Source organism: Moesziomyces antarcticus, assembly GCF_000747765.1.
Source record: "Moesziomyces antarcticus DNA, scaffold: scaffold_v10005, strain JCM 10317, whole genome shotgun sequence".
NCBI lineage: Eukaryota > Fungi > Basidiomycota > Ustilaginomycetes > Ustilaginales > Ustilaginaceae > Moesziomyces > Moesziomyces antarcticus.
In genome coordinates, this window is record NW_014639005.1 from 740485 (window position 1) to 755800 (window position 15316).

Below are 15316 nucleotides of genomic sequence, written 5' to 3' on the forward strand. Positions count from 1 at the left end.
GCGGCGGTGCTGACGCGAAATTCCGAGCAGCCCTCCATCAGTCCCCAGCAACATTCCGCCAACGAGCTTCAGAATAGGCTAGGATCACGCTCTGTCGGAAGAGGCGCTGCAGGTCGCGACTGCCGAACGTATGATTTTTGACGTCTTTTTCTTCGGCGCCCACGAGCCGGCATGTGCTCTCGCGTCTCGGTGCATGCATTCTGCATCGTGTCTTTCAGTCAGTCATCTGATGTTCTCGATGTGACTCAAGGAAGAGCAAGACCTTCGGGAAGCGTCCGAGCTAGCGCGCATCTATTCGGTGCTGTGATCCAGCTGCTGTCTGACACTCGAAAGAGGCGCATGGGCGAGGAACGCGGCCAAGCGGCAGGCCAGGTTAACTCTGGAATTCGGGCCGAGACGCAGGCTTGCGTCCCGCAGAGGTGCAGTCGCGGTGAGTGCACGTCCGCACCATCAGCTCCATCGCCAAGCCCTTAGCTCGTTGCGCTTCAACAACCCCGCTGAACTCAACTGGCTCTCCCTTGTCAACACTAGCTCGACAGTTGCAAGTTATCATTTGCGGTCTGCCCAACGCTCGCCGCATGTATATTAGCGGCTGATCAGAGCAAGGGTTCATTTGATCTCGACTTGATCCTGATGAGAGCGCAGAATCGCCGGGGGGGGGGGCGTGCCCTAGGATTCCATGGACGTCGGCTGCTCTGATCATTCGAGGTAACAAAGAGCAAGGAAGAAGGCGCGGGTCAAACATACGACCGGATTTTGCAACGGCAATGCAAGCACGAAATTGCGGACGAGAAAAGGCGCCGAGATGCACGGACGTAAGCGCACGCCCGCCTCCACTTTCTTTCGGCAGCAGCCTCCTGCCGATCAAGCCCAACAACGCCGGAGCACAACATGCTCCGCAGCGACCTTGGACGTCGGCACGGTTCCGAGATCAGACTTGAATGCGAAATAGCTTCAGCGGTGGTGTTGAAGTGTGGCCGTGTTTGCAGCGCTGGTTGAGCCTGGGAAATCCAGACCCCATCGACAGCTTCTAAACTTAGCTGATCACGTCCGGCCATTTCGGCCATTCCAGCCAACGCAGCCGACTCATTCAGCCCGCCCCTCCATCCCGTCCCTCCCGTCTACCATTCATCCCACTCATCGCTGCTCACCATTTCCTCCCAGACACTTTCGAAACTTCTTCTCAACACTCTACCATCCGCAACCAAACCATCCTCGATCATGTCTCTCCCCGCCAAGATGCGCGCTCTCGTCACCGTCGAAGGCAAGAAGGCCGAGGTCAAAGAGGTGCCCGTTCCCTCGCTCGACACCGATGAGATCCTCGTCCGCGTCAAGGCCGTGACGCTCAACCCGACCGACTGGAAGCACATCCAGTACATCGCTCCTCCTGGTGTCACTGTCGGCTGTGACTTTGCCGGTGTCGTCGAGCGAATCGGACCCGATGCCAAGAACACCTCGCTCAAGAAGGGCGACCGCGTCGCTGGCTTCGTCCACGGCTCCAAGGACGCCGACCGCGGCAGCTTTGCCGAGTTCCTCAAGACCAACAGCGAGCTCGTGGCCAAGATCCCGGACAACTTTGACGACGCAGCTGCCAGCGCACTCGGCGTCGGTGGAGAGACCGCTGTGCAGGCCCTCTTCCATCGACTGGCGATCCCCGTGCCCGACTACTCGCACGGCGCTGTGCCCGTGACCGACGACTCGCCCGAGCTGCTCGTGTGGGCCGGAAGCACCTCGGTCGGTCAGTGGGCCGTTCAGATCGGCCACGCAACTGGCTACAAGGTCATCACCACCGCCAGCCCCAAGAACCACGAGCTGCTCAAGCAGCTCGGTGCACACGACGTCTACGACTACCGCGACGAGACCACCCCGCAGAAGATCTCGTCCAAGTATCCCAACCTGGTAAGTGCGAGCTATTCACTCTGGCCAACAGATCAGAACACTGACGCCCTCCTTACCGCCTGATAGAGCAAGGCACTCGACTGCATCTCAGAGAACGGCACGCAGCAGCTCTGTGTCAAGTCACTCGGTACCAATGGCGGCGACGTCGTTGTGCTCCTCAAGCCCGACCCAGAGGCCATCGCTCTTCGCAAGGGCGAGGTCAACATCATCCACACCCTCGCCTACACCGCCCTCGGTCGGCCCTTCAGCTACGGCAAAGCCGCCGTATTCGACCAGGACCGCGTCTCGGCAGATGCAGCCCTCATGAAGGAATGGCTCAACGGCGACAAGGGTCACTTCTACTCGCTCCTCCAGCGCGGTATCCTTCGCGGCAACAAGATCAAGAAAATGGACGGCGGCCTGGACAGCATCAACGAGGGCCTCAAGTACCTTCAGGACGGAAAGGTCTCTGCCGAAAAGCTCGCCTACACCATCAGCTCCTGATCTCCTACTCTCGACGCTCCGGTGTGCGCTCCACAACATCAGACGCACATCGTACGCTCAAGTCTTCACCATTTTGAGCTGCACGGCAGCCTCTGTGGGATCGCTTGCACATCGAAGCTCAGCAGAGTGGCTCCTGCCACGCCGAGTTCAAATCACAGTCGTTCATTGATGCACGGAGCTAATGTCCATTCCATGTGACTTGGCCTCCAGATTGTTGAGGCCGAGTGTCAGTCCCCTTGTGTGCGGGCCATACTCGTCAGTGTAAAGGTGGGGTGCGAGGCATGCACCCCGGCGGTCGCGGCCGAGGACTCGGCGGCAATCTCTTGCTCCAGTTGGGCACGTGCGCCGCGGTCAATGTCGGCCATCAACACGTTCAAGGCGTCGTGCAGTGAGTCAATGCGCTCCCGACTCTGACGCAGATCCTGGCGCAGATCCTGGCTCTGTGCAGCGAGCTGCTCCCTAAGCGCCTTGCCAGCCGCCTCCTGCTGCGCCGTCACTGTGACGAGTACCCTGGCCTCGGTCTCGGCAAGAGCCACCCGATACCGCTCCTCCTGCCGCTCCTCCTGGGCCACCAGCAGAGCTTCTAGCCGCGCCATCGCCTTGCGGTTCTCGTCCACCTGCGCGGCTTGCGCATCCAACTTAGCCTCTACCCGTGCGATCGCATCTTGCATGGCTCTTTGGTTGGTTTGGCTGAAGATGCGCAGGATCTCGGTGATGACGCGCAAATCACCCGGGTTGAGCGACGCAAGCCCCGTTGCCGCGACGCTCGAAGAGGACGCTGCCGCCGCAGGGGCGGAGCTAGCAGCAAGATCGACAGCCACAGCCGGGGTCATCACATTGGCCTGCTGGCTAGTCGCCGCCAGAACCGCTGCCGTGGCTGAGGTAGACGCATCCAGGGGCACGGCCAGCGACGACGTCGAGACCGCGGCAGGGGTAGACACAACGGGTGCCGTTGACGCGACGGCAGGTGCGACTGCTGCGGTCTTCGTCGGCTGAGCGGTACCGTTGGTTGAGGTGGACGCAGACGATTGGGTCGGCGGTCTCGAGATCGATGCAGGTCCCGAAATCGAAGGGGAAATGACAGTCGGAATTGCGACCGACGCAGTTGGCGCGACGACGGGTGCGACGACTGCAGCCTTTGTCGGGTGAGCGGTAGCCTTGCTTGGGATGCTCGTAGACACCTGACTGGGCGGTCTAGAGATCGATGACCCTCCCGAGGCTGGAGCCGAAGTGGAAGCCGAGACTGCGACCGTCGCAGCTGGGGCGGCCGCAATTGCGACCAGTGCACTCTTAACCGGTTTGACGAGGCCGTTGGTTGCAGCAGACGTAGACGCCTGACTCGGAGGCCTAGAAATTGATGGCGTTCCTGAGCTCGGAGGAGCAACGGGCGTCGAAGGCGGTTCCGAATTTGATGGCCGCACGGACACAGCACCTCCGACCCGCAGCACAAACTTGCGAACCCCATTTGAGATCGTCAGAGCCGAGGTGGGAGGCAGGTCCTTCTCGCCAAGCACAGCGGGTTTATCTTGGACGACGACCGAGGCCGGGAGGTCCTGAACCTCGGCGAGCGAAGGACCAGTTGGAGAAGATTCGGTCATCGGAGAGTCGGTAGCTTGAGCAGCTCTGTGGGTCTGCGCAGATGGCTGTGCGATGGGTTGGGATTCCGGTGGTGGATTTGGCTTGGCGCGCTTCCTTGACGGGCTGCCGGGAGATGCGGTTGACGGCAGCTGTATCGCGTCGTTCTGTCGCTTGAGCGAAGATGCTGACGCGGAAGACGCCAATTCATACATCTTGGGGGTGGACGTCTCGAACGCGGGTTTTCTGCCTCTACGCACCCCAAGCGTGCCCGATAGTCCGCGCGGATATTCCTCCGTGCTGTCGAGGAATCCAATGCGACAACTAGGGTTGAGGGGAACACACTTGCTCTTGGTCTTGGCGGCTTCAATGAGGGCAAAGTGCGAGCGCGCCTCGTCGCGGTAGCTTAACGGATCCAGCCGCCATTCCTTGTAGTCGAGCTTGCTCGACTTAGCATGGTACTTGTGAAACATCTCCGAGTTTTTTTGGGCCAGCGCGTGCACCGGGTGGATGTAGACCTTGTGAAGCAGACAGCCGAAGCAGTACGAGTATCGGCACGGTTTGCAGTAGTACCGCTGCGTGATGTCGAGGACTGCCTTGCACATCCTGCAGGGCGCCACATTCTGCCGCCAACCCGGGGTCTGACGGATGGTGTAGAGCTTGTGGGCAGCCATGAAGCTGTGTGGCCAGGCTTGCTTCCCAACATCCTTTTCTTGCAGAACGTTGACAGGCTGCCATTCGGCTTCCTCGGCTTCCTCGACTTGTTCCTTGATCGTGGGGGATTCCGATGACGACGACGATGACGGTCGTCTGGGCATGATCGTGATGAGAGCTCGCGCCGCGGCGTTGCGGATTTCGAAACGCTCGCCAAAGGTGCGCCAGTGCTGGCGCGGCTTCATCTCTTCGGCCGCGTTGGCGCAGCCGCAGAGCCGACCTTGACAGTAGCACATGGCACAGAGCGTCTCCTCGAGCGCGCATTCAAAGTAGCCGCCCAGGACGCTGGCGCCGCAGAAGTCGCACTCGACATAGTCTTCGTGTCCACCCCAGACCTCGATGTCGCGCCATTCGGGGACGTACTCGTCCGAGAGGATCGCGTCGTAGAGCTCGAGAAGCTTGCGGAGCTCACGGACCGTCTGTAGCGGCGTCACTGCCAGGTCGGAGCGAAGCAGATCGGACTCGACCTGCTTGGTGAGCTTGATGAGCATCGCTTCGATCAGCCTCTTGATGTGGTAGCTCTCCTTTCGACAGAAGCGCTGGTATCCGGGAAGATCGTAGAGCATGGCGCTGCGCAGCGACTCGACGGTCATCCTGGACCAAGCCACCTTCATGGCCCGGCCACCGACGTTGGCGACCATGTGAGTTGATCGTGACGGAATGAGCACGAGGTCGCCGAGCTTCTGCTCGCAGCAAAAGATTCGAAAGTCGGCGTCAGCGGCGAGCTCGCGGGGATGAGGCGCAAACCCCTCAGACTGTGGATCGGCGCCGCGGGAAGCGATGTATCGATCCACATCTTCGGCGCGATCGGGATGCGCGATCAACCAGATGGCCGAGGCTCCTTCATCGCTCCACACCATGAGGTTCTGACCGAGGCTGGAGCATAAGTCTCGATGCCACGGCGTGCAGGTCTGTCCCGGGCCAAAGTAGCACATCTGCGTGTCTGGGCGGGCGTTGGGAGTGACCGCAGCGGTTGCATCTTGCTCGCCGTGGTACTGAAGGCGAGAATGGACAAGCTGGTCGATGGCCTCCTTCCACTCGGACGGGCACCTCAAGTCCTTGCCGTAGAGCTTGTGCTGCTCGTTCGGCTTGTACTGGCGATTGTCGTCGCAATGCTGCATGAACTCGGCGACGGTGAGTTGCCGGTCGCTCGAGTCGGTGAGGTTGCGCACGTGGATGAACCTGTCGCCGAGCTTGTGCTTGGTCATGGCTTGTTGATAGGCGGCCGGGGAGAACAGATCGGAGGGCCAGCCAGGGAGTCGATGCAGATCGGAGATGACCAGAGGCAAGCATTGAATCTCGAGCTGCTCTATGATGAGCTCCCGCAGCTCCTCGTCAGAGAAGCTGGTACAACTGACGACGGGGATGGGCGTGACCTTGTCGCTCTCTTTCAACAACGAGTCGTAATCGAGCGGTGTCGAGGAGGTGAGGAAGCTTCCGCGGAGATGCTGCAGCGAAGCCGGATCTGGTGCTGGATGAAGCGTGCTGGTGTTGGCTGTCCGAGCCGTCTCGGACGGCGTCGCGTCTGCGTTGGGAATGGATGTGCCATTGGCACGCACTGGAGTCTCGACGATTGGTTGCGACGGGCGCCGATCTGACGAAGTCGACGGAGAAGCGACGGCGAGAGCGTCTGCGGGCGTTGTTGGCGCTGTGGGCGGCTTGATTGGCGATGTGCTCTGTGTCGATGGGCGAGGGACAGAGGGAGGTGTCGCAGAGGCTTGTTGCGGCGTTGGTACGGGCACACGGATTGGTTGGGATGCACGTGCAGGGTTTGCTGCAGCGGTGGCTTGCGATGACGAAGCGGATGGTGCGAGGACTGCCAAGCCGCCTGGGCTGGTCTCCAGCTGTAAAGAAGCTGACTGCGAGGCTGGCGAAACGTGGGCATGGGCTTGAGAGGTCGAAGGCTGCGCCGATGGGCCGGGATGAAGCGTACGAAACAAAGTTCCAGGACCAGCGCGTGACTGAGTTTCGGATCTGTTGGCGGATGCCGAAGTATGGGCGGATGAAGAGGACGACGGTTGAGAAGGGACAGAGCGGGCGGCAGTGTTGGGATTTGCCGATTCTCGAGAGGATTGAGAAGGTGGCATGGCGCCGGAAGCCGCGGGTGCGGGTCGAGGTGTCACAGCGGAAAGGACGTGCGACTGGCTCTTCGAGACTGTATGGTGGGGTTGGGGAGCTTGGTGCGTCGCAAGTGTGCTGAGGCGGGGCTCCGAATGCGCTAGGCGCTGTTCAGGCGCCGACGGCTCGGTCGTGCGTATGCGCGCTTGCGAAGGCAGGTCGAGCGGAATGGGACCACTCGGACGTTGATTGGAGAAGGCAACTTGACTTAGCCGAGGCGTCCCTGCGGCAATGAGTGATTGGAGAGGTGCCTTGTCATCTGCCGAGGTATCGGCCGAGCCATTGACTGAGGAGGTGGTTCGATTGGGCCTGGTCTCCAGCGTCGAGGGTGCCCGAGGACTGAACTGCGATGAGGAGAGTAGATGGATGTGAGGGCTCTTGCCTGCGGCTGGCAGAGTGGCGATGGCTGACAGCGCTGCAGATTTAGGACTTTGTCGAGGTTGAGAGGCGGAGGCGCTCGGGCCGCTCGAAGATGCAGCGGATCTGCCTGGCTGGGCCTGTCTCGGCGACAGATGCGAAGGACCTGCCTTTAGGTACTGTTCCGACATTGTTTCGGATGCATACAAGGGAAGCTACGAGCCTCGATCGAGGTGAGGATGGTGGGATGAGGGTCGCGACGGGCTGGACGCAGTTGCCTTTTTCAAAGCATGCCGCCCAGTGAGGTCGAGGAGGCGACGGGGCTTGCTCTGCAGGTGGAGGTCTTGACCAAACGGTTCAGCGGGTGAGCTTGGAGGATGCAGAAGAGTGCGCAGTTTCAGTTGCAGTCGCAGTCGAGAGCCAGACGGGACGAGCCTGACGAGAGAGAGCCGCGAGGTGAGGCGAGAGAGCGGGTTCGATGTCGCCTTCAGGGGACGAGTGCTTGGGAAGCCGGGCTTGCTGGCGGCGAGTCCGCTCGAGTGTCCGAAGTCAGCATTGCTGTGTAGGAAGAGGGGAGAGATGCTGACGATGATTGCAGCGAAGGCGACGTGAACGAGGCGCAAAAGACAATTCCACACTGATTCCACTCCGGGCGGCGGCGGTCCCGAGCGCGGGTGAGCTATTTAAATCAATGCAGCTGCTCAGCCAGCAATAACTTTAAAAAAAATAAATGCCGCGACGAGCCATCAATGTCGACCCTCTTGGCAATGCATCGCAGGCATGCCTCAGCGGCTGACTCACATGCACCAAATCCAAAGCCAAAGAGCCTGCCAGAGCCCCTGACTTGGCCACTCCACCCCTACGGCCGTGCAGAGTGCTGCTCACGACTCGCGACGGAAAGCGCGGCGGCAGCGGCTACGACCTTGCTGGTGCCGTGCTGCCGGTCGAGGAGGGGGGATTTTCATACAGACGCGGCGACGCTCGTAGCGTTGGGCCGATCGCATTTGCATACTCTGAATGCCAGTCGACATGCGGACGAATCTGTTCGAAGCCGGTCTCGCCTCCGCTGCGCGCGAAATGAGACGAGGTGATCGGCAGAGGAGAGGGCCGCGCGTGACTTTGAGAGTGGCCGTGGCGCACTTGCAGGTGGGTAAATTCACGAGTGATCGATGCGCTGCGCAGCAAAGGAGACATCGGATGTCGCTCGAATGCGATCCTCTGATACTGCGCTTTGCAGTCTGCCGCACGATTGGACTTGCGCATGCGTTGACAAGAGGCCCGTGCACGGGAAGCTCCATCGCAGAAAGTTTTGGCGTCACCAAAGAACGATGGGCGTGGTGTCGGATAAGCCGATGCTCGACGCCTCCAGGACGATTCGGATCGGTTCAAGCGGCAGTGCAAGAGCTCGGTCTGCGCTCCTCGTACTGTCACTCGCCGCTCGATCGAGTGTCGGCTCCTCTTTCCAGGTCTACACATAAACGACGTGAGCGGAGGCGATAGCCGCTGCGAATCACCACATCGTACCTGCAGACCCTCTCACCAAATCGCACCTTTGCCAGTCGCTCGCGATGACGTCTACCTCCTTCCTTGAACACCTGAATTGTTCCGTCTGCCACTTGAGCTTTTCATTTGGGCCTTCCAGCGCTCTGTCGCCCGATCGCTCCACCTCGGCGGGCGAAGTCCCTTTTTGGATCGGCGAGGTCAGTCGCACACAGTCCCGCACCTGAACGGTTTCCGAGTTGCCTTTGACATGCCGCCACTCCTTCCCACGTTCCCATCATCGCAACAGTGCCAGCATGTTTTGTGCCACAAGCATTTGAGCGGTGAGCTTGCCCCTTCCATGGCCTGCCATCGTCGCCACGGGTTGCGTCGAGCCGAACATACGGCGGGAGAGCGGATAGGAGAGCAGCTTGGACTGACACTCGAATTTGCCACGCAGCCTCGGTCCCCGATGTCGAACTGCTGCCAGACCAGTTTCAGGCGACTTGCACTCAATGCCATCGACTCGTCTCGATGGTCCGGCTCGGCTCCAGCCACGTGCGTTACGATCGTCGCGACATCAGTGTGACTACATACTGTTGCTAGCCCAAGGCTTACCCCCAACGCTTTCTTCATCCGCCAAAGATCCCCGACGATGTCAGTCGACTTCTCCGGCCGGTCGACATGTCCTTGGCCGACATCATCGGCGCTTATCGCGTGAGTCAATGGCGTGCGGCTTTTTTTTTTTTTTTTTTACAGAACAGGCAAGCCAGACCATAACCAAGATGCCTACGTTACATTTGCTGTCAATCACTCGTTCCGCAGTTCCAGGTAAGCCTCTAACAAGGCTGCTCAATCCAGACGGTGTATCAAGTTGTATCTCAAGTCACTTTTCTTGGAGCTCCTGCACAGATCGAGCAAATGGCGAACATGATTGCGTACGTCGAACCAGACAAAATCTTCAGAAGGTTGTCTGCTTCGGAGCCTGACGTTTCGATTGACCATCACCTTCGAGAGCCAGCTTCCTCAAATCGCAGGCGCATAGACACAAGCAGGTGCTCGTTCACGTCAAAGGAGACCTTCGACAAGCGAGAAAGATCAAAAAGTATGTCTTCCGAGCTGCCAGAGCCTTCTCTGCGATGTTTCTCTACTCTGCTGACCTTCACTGACTCATTGCAGGGAGCTGGAAGACGCCAAGGCAGAAAACCGGATCTTGACCGACAAGATCAGAGCATGGCAGCTGCTCTCGGAGGGCAAGCAGGGCCAAGCCCAGCCGAGTCAGTCGTAAGTCGATCAGCGGCAGTCTGCATGAGGAATTGGCGAGCTGGCGTGATTTCTTTCCACTGACGATCAGAGTTGCTTGCATAATGCTGCAATAGTGAAACTTCTCGTTTCGGAGCTCAGGCTTTACAGACCCTTCAAGACGGGCCTGCAGAACGTGCGGAGCGGTTCATACTAATCAACCCCGCTCAAGAGCACCTTCGCAGCGACAATCAGCTGGACCCATTGCCGCACGGACTCTTCATCAAGCAAAATCCTCAACCGCCCCAGGATCGACCATTTCTTGCGTGAGTCTCCTTCTGTCTTGTGGATGCCTGCCGATGGACTGCAGCTAACAGTGGCTTTTTGTGCGGCAGTAGATCGCACCAACGTCCGTCGACGTGCTCTTCGGAGGTCTTCGCCTTCAAGCCACCGCCTTTTGCAGAAGTATCGCCGTGTCCCCGTTGGAGCCGGCCAGATGATGCAGGTAAGCGACGTTCGCTCTAACGTGATCTCATCCCTTCGCTTCACTTGCCGATGGCTGACGACGACCTCGTCCACCGGCTCTGTATGTCGAGCAGAGAGCAACGTCCCGCAGCAACAACCGGCACCCCTCTTCCGGGGCATGGCCGCACCAGCCGCTCAAAATCACACCACGCAATTGGCGAGCCCCATGCAGGCCCAAGTCCAGCACCATGGCCCGCGTGCCTCTTCGCGACATGGGCCCATGCACATGGTTGGCATGCCATCCGGCATAGCCTCGAGCTCGCGTTCCATGCCCACATTGGCACGAACCGAGGAAGAGCTGGCTCCGCGCCAGCATGTTGGCGCCTGGCATACCGCAAGAATGTGGGGCCCGAGCAGGAGGACAGAATCGCCCGCAAGGGGAAGCCTCGGTGCACCTATGGCGAGGTTGCCTGCATCTGAGCGGTCGCACGCACGACGAGATGGATTGGCACCGGTCGGGCACCAGACTCATACCGTCAAGAAGGAATGAGAAAGCGGGCAGGCGACTGGGTTGCACGCATGTAATGCAAAGGTGCCGATCAGATACAAGTACAGGGATGAAATTGGGCGTGAAGGCTGCCGACGACGATGGCGTTCGAGGTCGGTTGTGGTCCGCGCGTGCAAGCGGTGGTGCATGGACCTCAAGATGAGGGCTGCCTCTTGCGGACGAGCGCCCACGGTACGTGGAGAGGCGCGTCAGTCCGAGTCGATCTCGATGACATCGCGGTGGGAATCGTTGAGGCTGCGACCGGCTGAGCTCGATGGGGTTCCATAGCGGCTGCTTCGGGAGCTCTCGCCGAGAACGCGACCACCGCCAAGCGTGAATGCGGTCTGCTCAGGCTTTGGCTTGGTGTCCTGCGCCTCTTGAGGCTTTGCTCTGGGCGCGCGTCCCGACAGTGTAGTGCCTGATCCGGAAAACGTCTCTGTTGGCTTGTCGTTTGCAGCTTCGCTGGGTTTGCCGCCGACGGGGATCACCTCGTAGCCGAAGAAGAGCTTGCCGAAGGGCAGATTGAGTGCTGCGGGGATCTTCTTCTCGGTGAGCTGAGTGTCGTTGGTGACGATGCGCGGCATGTCGGTGCGTCGGATCATGCTGAATGGGTCAAGCTGCTCGATCTGGCGGTCCTTCTTGCCCTTGCTCTTCTTGCCGCTCAGCGTCTGACCTGCGCCACGGAAGGGGCCGGCAGGAGTGGCGACGCCCGAGCCGCCTGCTGCACTTGTGCCTGCAAGCGAGCCTGGTGTGGATGTGCGCGTGGGAGGGATGGACTCTACGCGGTTGCTGTCAATGTTGAGCTTGGATGCCATTGTGGGCGGTGGAGGACGTGGCTGCGGAGTGGGCTCGACGTAGCCCTTTGGTGGAGCAAAGTCGACCTCGAGATCGGTCTCGATGATGGAGATGCCGTCGGCGTTGGGAGTGATCTCCATGATGAGGATCTCAAAGGTGAGGCAGTTGTAGCTGATCTCGACAATGTCGCCGGGAGTGAGCGCGGAGAAGTTGCGGAAGGCCTGCTCCAGCACCGCCTTGGGGTCGCTGATCTCGAGAAAGTCGACGGTCTGCGGCTGGATCTTGACCATCTTGCCCTTGGGCAGCGTCGCACCCGTGAGTCGAATGGGATCTCCCTCGGAGAGGCCAAGGGTGCGCATCATCCATGCGGGGAGGTGAACGTTGCCCTCGTCGGCAATGAACTCGAGCACACCTGCGTGGGTGCGGCGAACCTCGGAGGCGCCTGTGCTGCGCAGCTCGAAGAACCACGGCGACTCGATCTCGAGGTTGGTGAGATGCGCGAGCGCCGACGGCGGCATGATGATCTTGCCTCCGTAGCTGACGTTGAGGCGCTCCTTGCCCGGCAGCATCGCCATGCTGTAAGCTTTGAAGTACTCGTCGTACGCTCGTGGCGGACGCGGAAAGCGAGGATCCATGCCATTCTGCATGAACCGGTTGAGGCCGGCAAAGCTGCCGTCGATGCCCCCGAACATCGACATCGTGCGAAAGATGAGGTGCCAGTGACAGTGATTGCTGGTCGGTACGGGGAGCCGGTTGGCAGGTAGCGTTGGTGCTTGCTTTGTGTGACCTGGTCGTGTGAACTTCTGAACAGCTCGATCAGCTGAGCCTGATTGCAAAGTCGGGTGATGGTGCCCTTGCCGAGTCGGTGTCTGTGGCGCTTCTTCAGGCGCTTGCTGGCAGAGAGTGGTGGGAGATGGTGGTATCAAGCTAGGCTGTCACGGTCCGTGTTGCTGCTGAGCCTCGCCGCCTTCCACGGTCCAAATCGACACGCACCCTCAAAGTCACAAGTGGAGGCTCAAGCCGAACGGCCTAACACTTTGGAATTGACGCGGCCTCGCCGGAATGGATTTGTCACGCTTACCTCCCGGCAAAGCTTTGGAGGTGGACGGCGACGCGGCACGCACCGCCAGTCCAATTTCTTCTTTTTGCTTCTTCCCGGACCAACACACGCGCGCGCGGGGGCCAGACTGCGCTGTGCTGAGCCTTTTTTCCTCTCATTGCACTTTAGACGGCGGCTGTGGTGGTGTGTGGCAGCGAGGGCTCGCGTCTCTGCACAAATTGGAAAGGTGGCTCGAGTGTGTTGCTCTTGTGCGTAGCCGCATCGTGCTCTATCGTCGCGATCACCACCCGTTCTTCTCGACTCTCGTCTCGCAGTGTTTCGGATCGCTCTCTTGCGCTTGATCATCAGCTAGTGTGCTCTTTGGTGTCAACAACCGCTTCCGCGCACGTCGAGCTCTCACAACGAAACCCGGCGCTCCGAACCGACCGCAGCGCTCTATATAGACCCCGACCCAATATGTCCGCAGCAGCACCTGCCGCTGCGCCGGTGGCACGAGGTGGCCCTTCGCAGAATGCCTTCAAGAACGCAGACAAGCCCGACGAGGTGCGCAGGTCCAACCTGTCCGCCGCCAAGGCCGTGAGCGATGCCGTGCGCACCTCGCTCGGCCCCAAAGGCATGGACAAGATGATCCAGACGTCCAACGGCGAGGTCGTCATCACCAACGACGGCGCCACCATCCTCAAACACATGGCCGTCATGCACCCCGCTGCACGCATGCTCGTCGAGCTCTCGCAGGCGCAGGACGTCGAGGCCGGCGACGGCACCACCTCGGTCGTCGTCGTAGCCGGCAGCCTGCTCGGCGCGGCCGAAAAGATGCTCAACAAGGGCATCCACCCGACCATCATCGCCGAGTCCTTCCAGAAGGCCGCCACCAAGGCTGTCGAGTTCCTCACCGACATCTCGACACCCGTCGAACTCAACGACCGCGAGTCGCTCCTGCGCGCCGCCAGCACTAGTCTCAACTCCAAGATCGTCTCGCAGTACTCGTCCGTCCTTGCCCCCATCGCCGTCGACGCCGTCACCCGCCTAGTGATGCCCGCCGCCCAGTCCAGCAACAAGGCGGCCGCCGCTGCCGCACCAGCATCCGCCTCGACCACTGAGGGCGCTCCTGCCGCGCGCGCCTCGCGCTCGGCGGATGCGCAGGACAATGTGGATCTGCGCGACATCCGCATCGTCAAGAAGGTCGGCGGCACCATCGACGACACGGAGCTCGTCGAGGGCCTCGTGCTGGCGCAGAATGTTGTGTCGGGCAGCGGCGGCCCCACGCGCATGGAGAAGGCCAAGATCGCCGTGTGCCAATTCCAGCTGAGCAGCCCCAAGCCGGACATGGACAACCAGATCGTGGTGAACGACTACCGCCAGATGGACAAGATCCTCAAGGAGGAGCGCCAGTACCTGCTCAACATGTGCAAGAAGATCAAGAAGACCGGATGCAACGTGCTGCTCATCCAAAAGTCGATCCTGCGCGATGCGGTCAACGAGCTGGCGCTGCACTTCCTCGCCAAGCTCAAGATCCTCGTGGTCAAGGACGTGGAGCGCGACGAGATCGAGTTTGTGTCCAAGACGCTGGGTGCCAAGCCAATCGCCGACATCGAGGCGTTCAGCGAGGACAAGCTGGCGTCGGCGGAGCTGATCGACGAGGTGCAGCAGAACGGCGCGCGCGTGGTCAAGATCACGGGCATCAAGAACATGGGACGCACCGTCAGCATCCTGTGCACGGGTGCCAACTCGCTGGTGCTCGAGGAGAGCGAGCGCAGTCTGCACGATGCGCTGTGCGTGGTGCGATGCCTGGTGAAGAAGAAGGCGCTCATCGCGGGCGGCGGTGCGCCCGAGGTGCACGTGTCGCGTCTGCTGGCGCAGCACTCGCAGACGCTCAAGGGCATGGAGGCGTACTGCTTCCAGGCGTACGCCGAGGCGCTCGAGGTGATCCCCACGACGCTCGCCGAGAACGCAGGTCTGAACCCGATCAGCATCGTGACCGAGCTGCGCAACCGCCACGCGCTGGGCGAGCGCACGGCGGGCATCAACGTGCGCAAGGGCCAGATCACCAACATCCTCGAGGAAAACGTGCTGCAGCCGCTGCTCGTCAACACGAGCGCCATCGAGCTCGCCACCGAGACCGTGGCGCTGCTGCTCAGGATCGACGACTACCACCTGTCGCGCTGAGGCGCCTTGCACATCGCGTGGGAGAAAAAATGAAAACACATCTGTCTTGTACCATCAATGTCTCTTGAAGGAGGGGTGTGCGAAGCGACTTGTCGAGCTGAAGACCCGACGGAAGGTGAGGTACATCGGGATCTGGAGCCGATACGAAGAGTGGATGCCGATGGGAGCGAAGGGCGATGACGAAAATGAGAAATTCGGTTGCCGTGCAGAGTGAGCAGAGTGATGCAAGGGCGGGCGACGCAAGCTGACGCCACGACGCTGTTGCTCGGCTGGGTGGCAGGCGAGCTTCTTGCGATGCAACCGCTTCCGCTCTCCGCTCGCTTTTTTCGAAAAAAAAAATCCCTTTGCAAGCTGAATAATTGGAGCGGCCGAGTTGGAGCGAAAAGAAAACAATCAAAACAAGCCGCACGGTGCCG

General features: G+C 60.3%; 6 protein-coding genes across 6 annotated transcripts; 3 read left to right on the top strand and 3 right to left on the bottom strand.

Annotated features, from left to right (window-relative positions):
- Positions 1-1221: 1221 nt before the first annotated feature.
- On the top strand, positions 1222-2382 carry PAN0_005c2733 (GroES-like protein; the record flags this gene model as incomplete). The annotated part of the gene is made up of 2 exons (XM_014801973.1): positions 1222-1899; positions 1966-2382. The coding sequence occupies 2 exons, from the start codon at positions 1222-1224 to the stop codon at positions 2380-2382; spliced, it is 1095 nt and encodes a 364-aa protein (XP_014657459.1).
- A 227-nt stretch (positions 2383-2609) lies between these two features.
- PAN0_005d2734 (uncharacterized protein) lies at positions 2610-7337 on the bottom strand (the record flags this gene model as incomplete). Its single annotated transcript, XM_014801974.1, has 1 exon — positions 2610-7337. The coding sequence occupies one exon, from the start codon at positions 7335-7337 to the stop codon at positions 2610-2612; it is 4728 nt and encodes a 1575-aa protein (XP_014657460.1).
- Positions 7338-7361: 24 nt separating this feature from the next.
- PAN0_005d2735 (uncharacterized protein) lies at positions 7362-8409 on the bottom strand (the record flags this gene model as incomplete). Its single annotated transcript, XM_014801975.1, has 2 exons — positions 7362-7825; positions 8118-8409. The coding sequence occupies 2 exons, from the start codon at positions 8407-8409 to the stop codon at positions 7362-7364; spliced, it is 756 nt and encodes a 251-aa protein (XP_014657461.1).
- A 305-nt stretch (positions 8410-8714) lies between these two features.
- Positions 8715-10882, top strand: PAN0_005c2736 (uncharacterized protein; the record flags this gene model as incomplete). The annotated part of the gene is made up of 9 exons (XM_014801976.1): positions 8715-8846; positions 9232-9342; positions 9451-9456; positions 9538-9563; positions 9641-9730; positions 9805-9909; positions 10005-10193; positions 10245-10372; positions 10467-10882. The coding sequence occupies 9 exons, from the start codon at positions 8715-8717 to the stop codon at positions 10880-10882; spliced, it is 1203 nt and encodes a 400-aa protein (XP_014657462.1).
- Positions 10883-11088: 206 nt separating this feature from the next.
- PAN0_005d2737 (UFD1-domain-containing protein) lies at positions 11089-12372 on the bottom strand (the record flags this gene model as incomplete). Its single annotated transcript, XM_014801977.1, has 1 exon — positions 11089-12372. The coding sequence occupies one exon, from the start codon at positions 12370-12372 to the stop codon at positions 11089-11091; it is 1284 nt and encodes a 427-aa protein (XP_014657463.1).
- Positions 12373-13190: 818 nt separating this feature from the next.
- PAN0_005c2738 (t-complex protein 1) lies at positions 13191-14900 on the top strand (the record flags this gene model as incomplete). The annotated part of the gene is made up of 1 exon (XM_014801978.1): positions 13191-14900. One exon carries the CDS (start codon positions 13191-13193, stop codon positions 14898-14900), a length of 1710 nt encoding a protein of 569 aa, XP_014657464.1.
- Between the last annotated feature and the right edge of the window lie 416 nt (positions 14901-15316).